Here is a 19391-nt window from a genome sequence, read left to right on the forward strand (position 1 = left end):
CTCTGTTTCTGAATATGTTTCATTTGTGCATTAATATGTCCAGAGTCTGATTTTTGCTATGCCTTAGAGTATGTTAATTTATCTGCTCTTTAATAATTAACACAGTAAGAAAAAGAAATACTAGTTCTTAATTAGCATTAACAGATTCTTTCTACGTGCAAAAAGTATCTAAAATTAATGAGAATATCTAGGACACTGAAATAAATGATGAACAAACAACGACCTCTAAAGAAATATATTGTGCCCTAAATTGTGCTAAAGGTGTAGTCTGTTGTACTGCCATGATGGGCTTTAAAATGTTTCTTACTGTAGTTCAAAAGGAAAAAATCACATCTCTAAATGTCATAGTATGGACTGCAGTACATTAGTGTGTTCATTTCAAGATTTATATCTATGTTACGCTTATTTATATATTCTTTGGACTGTTATGTGTTTATTACAGAGTCTTCGCATAAAATGCTGAGTTAGAAAATGTTTTGGATCATAACCACTTAACATACAGTGTGAAAGTTCAATGTATTACTAGGGAACAAATTTTAGCTACCTTTTTATATTTTCTTTATGCATTGCACCAGAATTTTACTGTACATGTGTTTTAGCTGGTTTAATAAGAAATAAGAATGTCAGTCTTTTGGTAGTTTCTTGATAGGTGGTTCCTATCTATTATTTTTTCCGGTAGTTTGGTCTTCTCTGGGATCAGAATAAGTCAGACTGGACGAAGACATGGAAAAAGTTCACTGTGAAGATGTATGGAGTCTAACTGTGGGACGAAAAAGACAAATAATATCTATTTGAAAAATCTACTGTTTGTAAACTGAAAAGAATGTGAAGATTGAAGTAGTTTGAGGATAGTAGAATTTAATGATGTAGACATAGGCATCTTTGTGCATTAGTTGTGTTCTATTTTATTCATTATAAAGTATTTGCAAATAATTTAACTGTTAATTCACTTTGTTTCAGCAAATTTTATTAACCACGTGGGGGCCAGAGATTTTCATTATATTGTTTGTTTTTGAGTCAACAATGGTAAATGGGAACTCTGCTTGCCATGGTTAAAACCACAATGCTATTCCTTTCCCAGCAGATATTTTAGAAAGAGAGGGGGGACATGGAGTCTTAGGGGCCTATTTATGATAGGGAGCAAAACCCTTTCTCCGGTCACTGGGTTTTGGGCTTCTCCCTATTTACCAAAGCCCTCTGGCTGGTGTTAGGTGTCAACTGATGATAGCTTTCACTGGGGATCTCTGCTGAAGCCTTTCCCATGCCTTTCTTTGCTCCACTTCAAATCAGTGAGACAAATGTGTTCAGTATAAAAGTGTGTTTGCTGTGGGTCCTAGTATATTACGTTTGAATTGAATGTATTCTAAAGAGGGTAAAACATACATACAGTTTTTATATTTATTTTATGAAACAATAAAGTAACAAATATATACCTATATATATATACCTTCATAAAAAGTGCCTACCACCTAAAATATAATGTTCATTAAAACATACCTTTCAACATTCGAGAGAAAACAACGTTTCTCACTGGAAGCCAAACTTGCTGCAAGTGATTACATAAATAGACGCACTTCATGTCTGTAACTGTGTACTTCAGATGCTCTTATCTCACCATCCATATGTATGATTCAATAAATAGCTAGCTGGAATAGCAAAGTTACACAAAATGGGAAGGGGGGAGGAATAGAACAATGTGTCTACTGTCTTATGCTTTCTTAGGTGCATATAGTGAATACTGCATTAAAAGTCACTAAAAATAAAATATGTAGGTAGTGTAATTATGTATTTGTGTCTGAAATCTGAGCCATTGGATGATTCATCTTTGCCCCTTATGTTGCTGTATCCTCAGTGTCAGTGGGACATGACAAATATCACACAGGAAATACCTCAATATATTAATCTACAAAATCTGTGCATTAGTATACAAAACATATTGCATGCCAAAGTTCGATTGACCTACTCATTTTGCGAGTAATTGTTTTACACATTTTTTATTATATATTATGATCGAAATATAAATGAGTCATGTTCTTATGAATGTGTTATACAGTACAATTAAGCATTAAGTAATCACTTATATTTTATGTTACCACACTTATGTGCACATTGCCAATTGCGTAATATTTATATTAAGTGGCACGGTAGTTAATGGGTGTAAATGCATGACATTCTCCAAGAAGCAGTGCAAAGAAATGTTCGTACATGTAATCATTTGCTGAAGAAATCTGAAAACTGTTATTTATGAATATTATTATTTTGCTGTATTTTACAAAACTAGTTTACATACAGGATGTGGTGATAAATTCATTTTGTGTTTAAAAACAAACTACAATGCCCCAGTTTCTAGGACTGGTGTGAACAACATTTTATGCGCAAATGTGCCTGATTTTCTGCAAGGCATGTCAAAATGGCGGGATCTCTGTGGGTAAAAAACACAGGTTCCCTTAGACGAAACAGGGCAGATGGTAGGTACATGTAAGCTAGGAGCATTAGTGCATCGCAATTTAAGGCCACATGCAAAGATGAGATTTTGTTTTGCGGAACAAGATATTTAAATAACATTCAAGGGGTGGAGAGGACACGTTTACAGGGGATTTCCCTGTCTAGGAATGGGGGCCAGGTGACATTCCTTCAACCATAATAGAATTTAGTTTATACACTTCCTTGGGGTTGGGTACGTTATACCGATGCTGATAATGTAGACAATCGGTATAGCAACAAAATAATTATCCACTTCGGTATAATGACTTCCACCCCTTCCTTGGAGGTGGTGGAAGTCTGGCCTCCACCTGTGTTATATGGGAAAGCTCATTTGTAGACAATTTCCCCCAAATGTACAAGAGAAATCCTTTAAATGCATTATAATGACACATGAAATAAAGGCATATCTTTCATATCTTATCTTTTCACTGTCCTGATTAGTTACTTCAAAGACATGTCACCCAGTCCTCTAGCATTACTTTTTTTGCTTTACTGTAAAGTGCTTTATGCACGGGGGATATTCTGTCCAACAAGCTATGCTCTTTCTCGAACAGGCTTCCTCCAGCCTACTCAGCAGTAGAGCTGTGAGGTGCAGAGTAAGCTGGCCAGAGATACGAGCATTCTAATCCGACTCTATGGTCGGCTTATATTTATTTTAATTTAGAAAATGCAAAAGTTATAATTAATAAAGGGAAGTAGTCCTAGGGGTAAATGTAACATAGAAACCAAGAATTTGGTGACAGATAAGAACCGCTTGGCCCATCTAGTCTGCCCAATTTTTAACCTATGGTAACCTCAAACCCTATTTGACTCTTTAATGTATCAAGCTGCGAGTTTCTGATGGGTTTGAAAAGTGGAGATGTTTCCTATAGCAAGCCATCACATTCTCATTCTCATTTATTTAGTGTATTCTACAAACTGATAGCTAGAATCTGAATGGTTGCTATAGACAATATCTCCACTTTTCAAACCTGTCTAAAACTCACAGCTTGATACATTTACTCCCTAGAGTTTTAATAGACTGAAACTTGAAATTATGTTTTCACTCTTTCCAGCATGCATGTTTCCAGCCAGACCCACAATTGATAAACTAGATGCAGAGTACTGTTCCAGGGGTAGTTCCAAAACAAAAGTGTGGGTCTACTACTATGTTAGATGAGCTGGAGAAATAGACTTATTTGAACAATATAAAAATTACTGCTGTTTTTTTGTATATATATTTTATTGTTTTTTATTCATAAATTATTTCCATTGTATGTAGAATACTAGAGATATGATCAGTAAAACCCAATCAGGTAATTGCTTTCATTGGTGTGATTGGTTTCCAGAGGCTTCAACACATTTGTGTGTTTTGTATCATGTTATTAATTATGCCCCTCTGAATTTTAAATATATCCTTCCATTTTGAAAAGATAATGCAGTAAAATCAGTTCATTGTTATATTTATAATTCTACTATGATCAATATAGACATATACTGAATGTTATTATTCTAGGCAATATTACCATCGCATAAATGCTTTTTCTTTATTAGGGATGTACCAGATCCACAATTTTAGGAGTAGGTCATTTCCTCTGAAATTGATTTGGCTGAATCCCAGACATCATCAGATGAAAAACTTGTTGTTGGTTTTTTTAAATACATTTTAAAGTGAAGCAAATATGCATGAGACAGCATAATAGATTGTAAGCTTGCGAGCAGGGCTCTCTCACCTCTTTGTCTGTATTACTAAGTATTGTTTATTACTATGTTTAACCCTAATTGTAAAGCGCTACGGAATTTGCTGGCGCTATAGAAATAAATGTTGATGTTGATGTTGATGATGTAGCACATCATACCTAATAATGACTGCATTCTTCTACACAGCAATTGACTGTCATTCTCCTAGCCAGCAAATTACCACCATTCACTAATCCAGCAATTAGGCCATCATCACATACTCATATTGTTCAGTGATAAGTAACCATTGCCAGTCTTATAGTGAAGAGAAAAAACACATATTGCATAGAATAAGCAATAGATACTCGCACATCTATCATATATTGCAAAAGAAATACTCCATCTATGTCATATTGCAGCAAAATATCCCCTACTGCAAATCAAATACTGCAGGGAAATATCCTCCCCCCATTGCAAGACGCAGAGAGAGCAGAGAGATACACTTGACTGCCAGCCATCTGTTGCACAGAGACCCTCTATCCCTATCTCAGCAACTTATCTGACCTCTTCTGAATATCTCAGCAATTCCACTTCACTCTGTCAATATTCAGAGGTCATTCACAATGGAATGAGCGCTCATTGGACTGTGAGTGCTTAACAATCATATGACCTGATGACTGTGTCGTACTGCATTTGCTGTCACCTCTATTGTCAGTAGACAGTGGCCGCTGTATGGGTGACTTGGATCAATGTACACAACTTTTAGAGAAATCATTGTTAGATTCTGTTAGGTGTTAGATCCGGCCAATGATAGATCTTTAAAATGAATGGATTCCGCCAGAACTCTGAACCTATTGTAGGATTTGGTACATCCCTACTTTTTTATGCTTTATATAAAATACCATATTTTTTTTACTTCTCTGATTCTGATGCAAATTATAACAGACTTTTATGAGGCCCTTTGGTTATCTTTAGAATAACACATCATAACCATGACATGTGTAGCTTGGACTAGCAATTTGCAAAGGTACAACACAAGAAATATCTTTTTTCAGTTTATTAGTATGGATTATTGCTTTGAGCAAGGTTTAAGATGACTTAGCTTTGTAAACAATAGTTTTTTTTTATTATTTCGGAAGAGGAAATATGAATTACAGTTCTGAAATTTTCACCAGTTGTGGATTTTTATTATGTATTTATGGTAATCCCCAGTGTGATGTGCCAAGGGACCTCCCTACTTGATTACAATATACCTCAATCTGTTATTAAAGTTAAAAACTGTGTATTTTAGTACATGTGCAGAATTCTCCTCACATGCTTTATATTACATGTTTTTACTTCTGTTAACACTTCATGAAATAAACTCATTTCTGTGGAATAAAAAACAAAATTATTGTTTGTAATGATATATTTTACTAAATCATATACAATATGTTTCATTTTATTTATTTATTTTAAGTCCACATTGACAATGATTGCTTGCAAACATCTAGTTGGTGATTACCCCACAAATATGTCCTAATTTATTGAAGTATTTTTTAATCAGATTTTCAATGGATTTATACATAATTATAAATTAAGCAATTATACATAACTAAGGACAAATTCTGAGTAGCATGTATTGTTATAGTTTTTAAAATTGTTTGTATTGGTATTTAGTCCGTCAGTTGGTCATTTGGTAGTATATCAGATTAGCTGATAGAAACCATTATCACAATCCAGTTTATCACCATTCTTCCATTTAGGTATCAAATCCGGCATAACAGTCATAGGTGGAAATACCAAATAAACCACTGGAATAATCTGTAAATGTCATCCACTTGTAATTATGAGTAGTGACACAATGACTTTTTTATAGGTGTCAGAAAGACTTATCATTTATATATTTATTATACAGGTCATTACATGGATGGTAGAAGTCAGTAATATAAAACAGCCTGCACATGCAGTCCCTTGCCTTTATATAATCATTAGACTGTTCTTTTAATCTTTAGTAGAGTGTATTTGATCTCCCAAGCAAGAGGTTAAACGACCACTAAAACAAAACATTGCGATTTTCATGTGTGAACCATGAAGTTAGAATACATTTTTCATTGTTAATTTGACATTCTACCAATCTCTCTTAAAAAGTAAGGAATGACTACCCCCAATTCATTAGACTGCTAATATCCATCCTACATCCTACATCTAGCACAGTGTCCAAATGGGATCTGATGCAAGTCAAAAAGTTGAGAATTAGTCATCTGAGCTGCTGTGACATCACTTGTCCTGCCCCTGGTAAAAATCCACCAATCTATAAAGATCATTTCTGCAATCTGTCAGTCATTGTCTGTTTAATAGAGAAGCACCCCCCTCTTAACATGGCAACTATGGATAGCATGGTGGACATATTAAGTTAAGTAGAGATACTTATACGGTTATTTTGTCCAGTTTACTTATACACAGCCTGTCATATAGATTAATATCAAATAATAATTTGCTCTTTAAATAATTTATTGTGGAAGATCTACAAGAGATCCCTGTAATGCCAAAGCCACCATTTGGATAGATCTGTTCTGTAGTAGTTACATTTTGAATTGGTCTCTAATAAATTGCTTCAGGAATATCTCTTTCCAGATTTTCAATTAATGTTCATTGGCATCTTCTAGAATCTGCTTCTGCCTCATAGAATTATTGCAACACAATCAAAGCCATCCATATCTATGTCATATAAATAATTTATTTTAAGTGCACAACAATTGTTCAGTGCCTAGTATACATGTATGCAGAAGACAATCCTATGAATATCATCCATTTATGCCACCTTACTGTATAAAACATTTAGTATGCTGTGCGTTAACTATCCAACTGTGGGGCACACATGTCAGTTTGTTGGCTAAGTAAATGTCACATTATCTTTCTTGCATTAGTTTACATTTATTTATTTATATTTGGAGTTTTCTGTATTGTTGTGAAGATGTTATTTTCTCAAGAAATGCGGGCAAGCAGTGTGACAAAGTACATAACCAGACCTGAATACATTTTTATCCCCTCAAGGTCAGAATTTCAAAAACAAAGGCAGTATGCTTTCTTAATATGCAAACGTGGCCTATGTATACTATAGGTGTAAGAAAATTGTGTTTCCACTACAAACAAATTAATCTTTTTTGCACTTGCCTACTCTCTTTATTGTAGTTTTACTTGTTATCTGTATCTCATTCTCCTGAATTATTAAACACTCACTGTGAAAATCGAAACCATATTTTTCAAAAGTTCTGACAATAGCTTGTACTTGTATTTTCCTAAACAAATCTTACACAATGTCTGCCTGTGGTCTGGTATACTTTTAATAGTCATTATGCAGAGAAAATATGGGATGGCACCAAATAAAATAATGTTCAGAAAAATTTAGTAAAACGCCCCAGTGGTTGTGTATTATCTCCTTCTATTAAATGGGGTTATAATCACCTCCAAAAGGCACAGATTTGCAAAATATTTAAAGTTAAGATAGAAGTATTCGGTGTGCTGATTGCCAGGTTAAAACTACAATGATACCATCTAAAGACCATATTGAGATTGTGAAATACTACAGATACAAATTAAAGACAAAAGAAAACTGTCATAATTCTTAATTCTCATATGTGAACATTTCAAGTCATCTTTCAAATTATTTCGTTAGAAAAACTGAATAATTTTGACTTCAATTAAAATTTAGCTTTTACACTTCTCTTGTTCAGTATATTTTTAATGAGCAAATCAAGTCATTCAACACCTATACATGGATATTAATGTCTATATCAAGCTATAGGTGAAGGGTTTACCTAAGCAAATAGAGGAAACCATAGTTGCAATATAAGAAACATGACATAATGAGTTTGTTTCTGACAATCAATTTGAATTGTAATAGTTAAGAACTGTACTGAATCTTGTACTGTATTTTGTTTGTCAAATTTTATTAAAATATTAACATGATTTGCCTACAAAAGTTTCTTTATTTTTTTTTTCCATCATGGAAGTAATTTAACCATACAGCCAGTGGTCGAAGTGGAAATTTAGAAGTGACGGCATGAAATATGTAAAGGGAATGTAACTGATAGTTTTACAATGAAGGCAGTAGGAGAAGTGGCAGTATTGTCATACCACAGTATACACCCCCACTTCGACCACTACAGCTATATATTGTTTAAAAAGTAGTTTTTTCTTTAATAAAAAATGTAACATAATATACGTTTTGATTTCTCCACTTTTTGTCATTGTCTGCAACAAAACACCATTTTTACTACACTGCAAACTCACCCCGCTCTCTATTTTAGTTGTACCCCAATTCTATAAAATTAACTTAGTATAGGCTGTTTATCTAAACCAGACTGACACTAACCCCATTTCACCTCATTAGCCTACATTATAATTGACATGAATTTAAATTGGTGTAAATGTTTATTGGATGTGAAAGCAAACATCACTTTTTAAGTCAATGTTGCTCCACTTTGGCTCTTCTCATAGAATAAACTCTACAGGTATATGAGACACCAATACATTCAGTGGTCATGTCAATTTATCAGGCCACCAGATGTTTACTATTAGAGTGATATTACAATTCACATCAGATTAAAAAAAGAAGTGTTCCTAATGGATATGTAATTGGTGATATTACAATGTGCCTGTTATAAGTAATAGCATCTCTACTGCTCATTTATACATTATTTACAGCTATTTATGCTTAAATCAGCTTGATTTGTGATTATACATATAATATAGGTGAGTGCTTACTTTTATTTATGAAATTCATGTAGCAATAGCACTGTATTTCATAAGCATGGTCCAAGCCCAGCAAGTTAATCTTTTAAAAATATGACTTTTTGTGTTTTCCTGATTCATCTCCTTGAATTAATGATGTGTAACATTTATATGGAATTTCTTAACATCACTAAACATCAATGTACATAATTAAAAAGCAATACATGAAACATACGGCTTCCAAATATATTGTACTTTACTATTTATCTAAACATGTTGAAGCACATCTGTGTTTGGAGTTCTGGGGGTAAATGTATCATACCCCGGTTTTTTCAACTCGCCGGGAATCAGCGAGTTGACAGCTAAAATTTAAAGCGGCGATGGCTTGCAAAGGCAGCCTTTACAAGCCAGCGCAGCTTTAAATTTTAGCTGTCGACGAGTTGAAAAAACCAGGGTATGATACATTTACCCCCTGGTGTGATATAGTGATGGGAAATATAGTTCATTTTGAAGATTAGTTCATTCTGATCTAGTTCACACAAAAGATTAGTTCTAAAAATTAGTTCATTTCACTCATTTGACTCAGTAGTTCATTTCACTCATTTCACTCAGTAGTTCATTTCACTCATTTCACTCATTTCACTCAGTAGTTCATTTCACTCAGTAGTTCATTTCACTCATTTCACTCATTTCACTCAGTAGTTCATTTCACTCATTTCACTCATTTCACTCAGTAGTTCATTTAGTTCATTTAGCTCAGTTAGTTCAGTTAGATCACTGACTCTGGAACACTGCTGAGAGAATATGTCAGATCATTTTTAATATTTTAAAAAGGACAATCACTTATACAAAAACTAGTAGTGACATGTTGAGCTCTGCAAAGTTAATTACATTTTCATTATTTTTTTTTATTTCCATAATATGCAAATGAAAAAGACCCAAATTCAGAGTATTATAAAGTGTCACTATTTTGCTTTTAAAATTGAGATCAGTGCAATCAGGATATAGGGGAGATGTATAAAACCTTAGGGGGAATTTTTACAGCTGTAAAAAGACCCAAAATAGGCATCACGTAACTGGGGGTGGGGCCAAAATGGTGCAATTCACGAAGCCCCGCCCCCTACACCCATACCCTGCTCCAGGAACTCCCAGACGTAACCAACATAATGTTGGCAATTATGACTAATCAGCTTCTGTCATTTATCTAGTCGAGTCTATAAAATGGCAGAAAATGATTAGTTGCTATGGGCAACGTTTCCACTTTATCTCTCTTACATCTCCCCTGTATATATGGTGCAGTAAACAGAACTACAGTATATAACATGCAGCACTCAGCAGTGCAGTGTGTCTTGAGCTGGCAGGGAAGGGAATGTATCCTGTGACTCATGAGCTAAATGATTGAAATGATTCGAAGAGTGAAATGATTTGGAGACTCGTATGAGTCAGTGAGTGGAATGAACTAGATGAACTAATGAACTCCTGAGCAAAGAGAATGACTCATGTCTCATAGTCAGTGATCAGCTCCAGAGTCTCACACAATGTCTGAGCACAGCAGTGCCACCTTTGGTAGTTTAGAGGTACTGACTCATGAGTATTAAATGAGAGAGCTGAATAGAAACAAAAGAGCCAGTGTGAATGAGACAGTGAGTGAGGCTGCTGGAGCTGCTCGGCTTTATCTCTAACTCCTCCCACTTGTTTTAGTTCCTGGTGAACTAATCTTTGCCAGAGCTGTGAACTAAATGATTTAGTTCACTTTGAAGATTAGTTCATTTGAACTAATCATTCGTGAACTACCCATCACTAGTGTGATAAACAGTTCTAACCTTATATGTCATTACCAGATGGTTTAAGGTGCTTTGTGAAACTTGGGAAGTGTCTGCTTGCTTGATTATTATATAATACTATGCGTGTACTTTCACCCTGTTAGCAGATACCAAGCTAACAAATACTTTAAAATGCATTATGCTTGCATGAGGAATGGGGTTTGTTACACACACAGCAGAGATGAATGTAGTTATCTGTAAGTACTGTTTTTAGCTCCTAAATTCACAAGCTTTCTTGCTTCCTGGACTACGCACACACTGGGACTGCAGTCAGTGCTGCTGTAGGCTTCACTTGACAGAAATATGCCAGAACACATCTTACTTCAAGTTACATGGATTGACTGCACCGCATGGTCACTCACAGCGTTTCACCTTTAATTTTCATCTGTTCGCTAAGCGAGTGCTCTAAAGGCCTGCAACTTTACTTTGTTATGTTGGGGTAAAAAAAAGATTTATAGAAACCAGTCACAGAAGCGTACTGTGATGCTCTAAGGTTTCATAAACTAAGGGGGGGACAACATGAAAAGACAGCATGGATCAAAAGGTCCCTTTGTGGTTGCAGATTAAAGGATTGTACTCAGAGATAATATATTATGAAATGTCCATTTCTGTTCACTTAAACAAACGTTTATACAGATAAATGTTAGTTGTTAATTAACAATGTTTATTGAGATTTGGATTATATGTTGAAATGTGGGATTTTCTGTTTGTTGGCATGCAAAGGGTCTTTCTGGGGATCTCCATCAGGAGTTATCCATGTGCTCTCTGATCTTCCGATAAGTATGCTGCAGGTAATCAGGGCTCCCATGTGCCCCTGTTTTTCCCAGGATAGTGGTCTGAAAATCTGTGAAACTAAAGTTGTATTGTTATTGAATTCAGACACTTGGGGCATGATTCATTAAGGAAAGTAAGGCAAAAAATGAGTAAGTTTTCTCCTGGACAAAACCATGTTACAATGTAAGGGATGCATATTAATTTATTATTTTGCATATAAATTAAATACTGGCTGTTTTGCCATGTAGCACACAAATACTTGATAGCTTTATTTTTACACTGAAATTTAAAGTTGATCTAGGACATGCCCTATCCCAAATATAAGTCTGTCCTCACGTTTTAAATTTAGCTCCAACTCCAATGTAACAAGGTTTTGCCAAGGTGCAAAGTTACTCATTTTTTTGCTTTACTTTCCTTAATGAATCAGGCCTTTGATGTTCCTAGATTTACTTAATTAGTGGGGACAACTTTCAATTGTGTTTATAGTATCTGACACCCTAAAGAAAGCCATGGGGATTTTTATAGAACTTAGCAAATGTCAGGTCACATAGGTTTACTGCTTCAAAATCAAGAGCGCTAGAACTTGGATCCTTAACAAATATATGAATGTCTTTCTGTTAAACAGTCCTGTGTTCTGACACGTCTTTATCCTCTTCGTCTGTTTCCTATAAAATACTTTATAACTGTGATTTACCTAACAATCTATAAACAACATTAATAGAACCACGTTCAGTTATGCTGTATTTGTTTTTGCAGGTTGCTGAAAACAAAGTTGTCTCTTCCATTTCATCTAATCTATGATATTATTTCCATCAGTAGTATCTTACAGGTCTTCCATTCCTAAAAGTGCTTTAATGATGTATAACATTTTGAATGTGTTCAATATCTTAGGAATTTTTTTTTATAGTTGCATATATTGCAGGCTATGTATTTGTTGTGACTATAATTTTGAAAATGGCAAACACCTCTAACAAAACCCCCCTAGCAGACACAAGACTCTAAACACTTGGTTCTCCTTATTATGTTGCTCCATCAAGTTTTGAACCTTTCATCATGAATCTGCATCTTACGGCGAACAATAAGGCTAAATCAGGGGTAGGCAACCTGCAGCTCTCAAGGTGTTGTGAAACTACAAATCCCAGCATGCATTGCCACCTATCTGCTGGTTACTGGAAAAGTATGCTGGGACTTGTAGTTTCACAACACCTGGAGAGCCGCAGGTTGCCTACCCCTGAGCTAAATGGTTCATTTATATTTGTGTGTTTTAAAACTGCCTGGCTTCTTAAATGTTACTGTGTTGTAAATGCGTAAGTCAGTCGGTTGATGTATATTGCACCTTAGTGTTGGCCCACAGTGCGTTTTATTTACTACCTCATAAGCTTTTGTTATTGTCAAGTTACATTACAGAAATATGGAGGCAGGTAAAGAGGCATTCAATTCACATTCAGTGTTCATGTGTTGTGTCTTTATTCTTTTTAATAGGTTTACGAGGACAGAAAGGTGAGAGAGGTGAATTCGGAATTGGTCTTCCAGGGAGCCCAGGCCCCACAGGACCTACAGGTAATCGCATCACGTTGATTTCTATGTTTTTCTGTATTTTTTTTGCTGAATTGTCTGTATTGGCTTTTTTTTTTTAAAAAAACCCAATGTTATTGTGTGTCAAATACTATGCTCAATATAAATACATCCTTTTCTATCCTATGGTTTCATACCTCTGCAAAAATAATGTTGTGTACAAGTCCTTTGAGCTAATTATTTAGAACAAGCATCAGTGGCATGTAGGATTGTCCTGTATAGCAGATTGCTTGGTGACAATGTTCCCAAGATCAGCTGTCCCATGTCCTGCATTATTCCTTAATCATTTCTACAAGGGAGATGAAGGGAAAAAAATAGACTCTACTTATAAATAGTGTATTTTCCATTTAAGGGAAAATGTAAACTACTGGGCATCCCAAACAGATCTATGACATTTAACAAGTAATATATTTGCAAATTTAAAGCTGAAAAATACAGAATGTATTCACTAGCTTCAGTTCTAACTCTGCTGGTTGTATTGCCGTCTTTAATTTGGAAAGAGACCTGGACTTCTGTATCCCAGACTTATTTCCTCTACCTAACGTGACCCCAGTAAAGAATCATTACTGAGGCCTTGAGCAAGCTGTCAATTTCTCATTCAGGGGGCAGGGCTATAGAGACAATATATGTGGAAAAGGAAGAATCAGAGGATGAAAATGAGCAAATAGCTGACAAAAGGGTGATGTATCCGAAAGGTTAGTAAACGGTACACTTGGGCTTTAAGGTGCTCTGCTAAAGCAAAAGGTAACATCTATGAGGCAGTGGAAGTTCATCATAATCTATACTGGTTTGAAAAAACCATCTGTTAGGTAGTCTTTATGTGTATTGGGTGAGCTTCCAATAACCACTAAGAATGACAAAGTATAGAAAATATTTAGCAATAGTGTTAGAGACTACTATATGAATGGATTGCATGCATAATATGTGATTTGTTGATATATAATTCCTTTATTAAATTATTTTATTTTTATTATGTTGAACTATTGCTTAATCAATTTAAACAAATTCTTTGTTAGATAACAGCTTTTGATACCAAATGTATCATAGCACTTGTTCAATGGACCAAATGATTGATTCAGTTTCCTAAATGACCAACTCTTTTAAAGGGAAGTATTAAAGTTTATGTGTAATCATGTTTGATAGAAAACAATATTTATTTTTCTTTAGGTGAACAAGGTCCTTCAGGAACTCAAGGCCCTCCTGGCCCTCCTGGCATTAGTGGAAGGTGTAACCCAGGGGATTGCTATTATCCCACCTCCCATGGGCGAGCGAGATTGAATGGAAAGTAACCTTTCTCGCATACATTATCTGATGAAGATACCAGTTCTACCTGTAGAATGCAGCACATTGAAGATGTGGAGGAAACACCATGCAATGCTGTCCATGCATTGCTGGGCGGTGCAATGAGAAGCAAAGCAGTTGGAGTACTTTTTGTTTTTAAGAAGTCAACATTGTGGTGATACAACTGCCTCAAGGGAGTTTCTATATTTTATAAGACTCATTTCTGCTCTCATCTGCAATTTTTTGCCATGGAGCAATGCATATCTGCCACCTTAAGAATGGTGTTTTATGGGAAGTGCTCAACATTACAACATCACTTTAAGACAGATGATACAATTATCAGTTAAAGACCTTTTATTAACATACATATTTTATGGGCTTTTTTGTAATTCAACAAAAAAAAATCAGTGAATTTTACCGTACCTTGATCAGGTTCCATGTGAACATACTGTATTTTGATAAAGATTATAATTGTGTTTATTTGAGCCATAAAGTATGCAAAAGACAAGACTACACATCTACAACTTCTATGATGGCAAAGCCAAAGTCTTTACAGGATTATGCCTTAGCCTCTAAGTTACTTTTCTTTACAATGTATTCTTTGTCGTTCATCACAGACAACATAAAGGTGTCCTGTGACATTTGGTATGCATATAATGAATATATAATATAACTAGATTTTGGATGTGTATGCTATATATACACCATAGTGAACACAGTGTACCTCACATCAGTGGCTGCAGAGTTTCATGCTACACCTTTAAATCAGATTAAGGCTAATGTCGCATGAGCTACAAAACAGAAGTTTGACAGCTAAAAAAAAACTGAACCTTTTTCTTAGCTACAAAACACTGGAACAAGAAGCAGGAAGAACGTCAGCATCCAATTAAATAAATAATATTTTTTGTAGATGTAAATAAACTGTTACATGGTTCCACCAAAGATTTAACAATACTTGCACAAAATAGGGTGTTGCTGACTTTTTTTGTTGTGTGTGGGTGTGTAAAAAAAAAAGAAAATCATATATATATAGCTTTACTTCAAATTGATTTTCAAAATCTACATTTCTCACATTTAAAATTACTATTATTTTTCTATGAAGAATTATATTGTTTTTAATTTTGTGACCATTTTCTTGGAAAATTCACTGTCATTTTTTTAAATGTGATATATATTGCACATGACCTACTATAGTCTTAAGTTTTCTACTCATTTATAATGTCTGTCCCATGCATAGTATTTAAAATACTTAGAACTTACCAGCACAATGATTTAAGTATTGTGCCTGTGGCTAGGGTAGCTTCATCATGTGCCACTTTCCTCTCTATTGATATATGCAGTGGTATTGGTAAATAACCATTATCAGTATAGCAATCTTCTCTTTCATATTGATGTACATTAGTATGAATGGACAAACTTAAAGTGAGAAAATTACAATGAACAAATACTTAATTGATCTCTTAAAATTCACAGTGATCCCAATATACACAGAAGTCCTTAATACTAATCACTGACATTATTATTATTATTATTATTATTATTATTATTATTATTATTATTATTACCATTTATTTATATAGCGCCACTAATTCCGCAGCGCTGTACAGAGAACTCACTCACATCAGTCCCTGTCCCATTGGAGCTTACAGTCTAAATTCCCTAAAACACACACAGAGAGACAGACACACAGACTAGGGTCAATTTGTTAGCAGCCAATTCACCTACCAGTATGGTGTTTGGAGCGTGGGAGGAAACCGGAGCACCCGGAGGAAACCCACGCAAACACAGGGAGAACATACAAACTCCTCACAGATAAGGCCATGGTTGGGAATTTAACTCATGATCCCTTTGCTGTAAGGCAGAAGTGCTAACCACTTAGCCACCATGCTGCCCATGTTCTCTTTAATTCCTATCAATAGAAAGTTGTAGGTGTCATGGCGTCATTGTCCATTAGCATGCCTCCCCATTATAAGATTGTCTGGATTGTAACAAAACCTAATCTATACAGAGCTGTATAGTCTTGGCATGCAGGGAATGCATCAAACATGTAAAAATGGCACACCACAAGACTTTGCCGTGGATGTCAGTATTTATTGTGATGTCAGTATTTTGATCACCAGACATTTCAAAAAGATTCTCATCAATACATTTTTTCTGGGCAGAGAGTGGTACCATGGTCAATGGATGAGAGCTACTTAGGTTTGAGGTGTGCATCCTCTTAACTCAATGATAAAGGACTAAATGGTGTTATTATCCTTTACTATGGTACAATATAAATGGAAGCTGAAGAATATTTAATCACAATCACTATTTTTTTGTTTTTTCTGCTGCTTCAAATCTCAATTTATTTGATTAGTTGAATGAGGGTACTATGCATGGGTCAGATGCTAACTGTAAATTTTTCCTTAAAGTCTTAACCTTTTCTAATTTTTATTTTTCTGATCATATCTTCTTCATATTTATGTTCATAAATAAAAGAAAGGTGCTGTTTTTATGCATGAGTGCAAGGAGTTTACATATACAATATAGAGAAATTTTGTATTGTGTATATTTTAAGATTTAAAATGTTGAAAACCTTGTAAGTTTGCATTCAGCTTTATTTTATCCCTTTTTACTGCTTTAGTCCAGTAGTGGTGTTAAATAGTGTACAGCCGGTTGGGTGTGTTTAAATTTATTCCTTGGCTAAAGAGTATATAATTGTATCTTTTTTCAAAGTGCAGCATTTACTGTAATGTGCACTAATTTAATATAAAATTAAAATCTTTTATACTCAAAATTGTAAATAGACTATAGTTTGCATTAGTTTTCTAGATCTTTGTAGGTTTACCTAATTCAAACTTAAACACAAAGTTTATATACGTGAACATTGAGATTACTGAGCCTGGATCACTGTTGAACTCAGATTGCAGTAGTTTTTAAATGGGCTCAATTTCAGTGCTATTTATGTGTCACATTAACCCATTGTACAGCTAAGTCGGAAGCCAGGGGTCCTTGTGCTGACTTGCTGTTTATAAATGGCAACATAGTGGTCGTGAGCTGCAGTGTGTGTACCAGAGACTGACTGTCTGTAACGGTCTTGGTTACCAGTAAAGCGGCCATGAACTCTAATTTCGTGGCCACCTGATCGCTGTACATAGCTTTCAAAGTTGAACGTTATGTACCGCTCAATGGGGAAGCCTAGACTTCTCCATGGAACACAGGGAATCGCGTGATGTCACAATGGTGATGTCAACAGGGATTTTCCCAGTGTAGGGGTGCCCAGGCTGCTGCAAAGGAGATCTATGGGAGATGTGCAATTACAGATACTTTTAAAGGGCATCCTTATTGTAGCTATACAAATATTTGCTATTATTGGAAATGTCATCCCTGAGAAACACCATTTAAATGACAACCCATTAAGTAAATATTTTTCCAACTGGGTCTGATATTGGGCAAGGGATGATGACGGCTACAGACAGCTTTTTTCTGTTTGGGCCTCTTACTTGTAGGGGACTTCAGCTCAACATATTATGTGCTAAAAGGACATTTACACTGAGAAAGTGAAATTCATTTTAAGTTTTTCCATAGGGAAAATATGGAAACCAGCATCTCAGATACAGTAGCCATCATGTCGAAAATTACACATTGCATGGCAACTCTTTAAAACTCTCCTTATTTGAACTATTCAATTCTTTTTCAATGACATATCATATGAAACAACTTGCCACTTTGTGCTTCATTAGTATAACAATATTAATGTAACAAAAGGTTTCTCGGAAAAGTCATCTTACCGCACCCTTTCCTTTGACATGAGCTATTTGGATTGTATTGAATTTCTGATCATCTTATTTTGCACTCTTCACTTGTCATTTACTAGAGATAACAAGATACAGTTGCTTACATCTGTCATCTACAATAACATTATAGGGCTTATATTGCAGAGTTTTCATTTTTAGTTGGGATAGTGAGTTTTTATTACTTTATTTTAATGGTTAAATAGCCTTGTTATTTCATCACTGTATCCCTTAGTAAAGTTGTATGTATTTACATATAAATTGCTGCTTATATTTTGACAGCTGCTGAATTTTTATTTTAAAAATAGTGTCTCTCAAGCCTAACCCCAATAACAGTGAACGTTATCAGTGAATGGACATAGGGCGATTAACTGAGAACCATTATGAAACTTTTATCCTAAATATAATGTGCATGTTAGGAGGTATAAAAATGATCAGTTTCCTAATTGGTCCTTACAAAAACAAAGCAAGATTAAAAACAAACTAATCACAGATCAGTCAATTAGGGCTATTTATTGACATGGAAACCATAAACACCGTATATGCAGTATATAAATTAAAGGAGAGGAGAGTCAAAGAGCAGGAGGGAAATCAATTTGTGTAAGTAATTGTAATTTGTGATATTAAGATGCTCATAAATATTGGTTTTTAATATTTTGTTACATGTTACTTTGAAATAAAGAGGCTTGTAGAAAGCATATTAAATGTAAGTCCTCTTGTCTGGTCAAAATAAGTGTTGTTTTATTTCAGTACTTTACAGTAGCTCAGTGATGGGCAAACCACGGCCCGAGGGCCAGATCCGGCCCACTTAGAGGTTCTATCCGGCTCGCCAATATTTAAAAAAAAATCATTAAAATATGCATAAAATTATTAGGGCCGACCCTGTGTGTCAGAACCTTCATTTTTATGCCATCCCAGCTATTTCCTCCATTACACTTCATCCTCCTTCCTAAAAGGAACTTCGTATGTCAATCACTCAAACACCTGCCCGCCTTCTAATGGCTGAAAGTCATGTGAGAAGAGATGGGCTGGGCCATATACTAAGGCGGATTTCGATTGGCTGCTGTGTTGTCAGTTAGTGGCTCACCAGAAAGACGGATCTGCAACAACCTGCTGAAATAAGTGCTGTGTCTGTACGATCGCTGCACTTATAGAGGTAACACTGCTATATAACACCCTCCCGTCCCATTCAAAAAATTTGTATTATATATTTCGATATTTGAGTTTTTTAATAAATTATATTGGCCTGCCTAAGTTTTTCTTTTTTATTTGGCCCGCTCCTGAAAAAGTTTGCCCATCACTGCAC

At 35.0% G+C, this 19391-nt stretch overlaps 1 protein-coding gene across 2 annotated transcripts in view; it reads left to right on the forward strand.

The window, feature by feature from the left end:
- The window catches only part of COL19A1 (collagen type XIX alpha 1 chain), a 603039-nt gene extending 584033 nt beyond the window's left edge, over positions 1 to 19006 (forward strand). Inside the window, exons 50-51 of one of the 2 annotated variants that reach the window (XM_075202581.1) lie at positions 12939 to 13016; positions 14199 to 19006. In XM_075202581.1, coding sequence (XP_075058682.1) covers positions 12939 to 13016; positions 14199 to 14320 — 200 coding nt within the window. In that variant the 3' untranslated portion in view covers positions 14321 to 19006. Of the gene's footprint in view, positions 1 to 679; positions 870 to 12938; positions 13017 to 14198 lie in introns of those variants that run through there. The other variant, XM_075202582.1, reaches the window with a different exon arrangement.
- The last annotated feature ends 385 nt before the right edge of the window (positions 19007 to 19391 follow it).

This window comes from Mixophyes fleayi, chromosome 3, assembly GCF_038048845.1.
Source record: "Mixophyes fleayi isolate aMixFle1 chromosome 3, aMixFle1.hap1, whole genome shotgun sequence".
NCBI lineage: Eukaryota > Metazoa > Chordata > Amphibia > Anura > Limnodynastidae > Mixophyes > Mixophyes fleayi.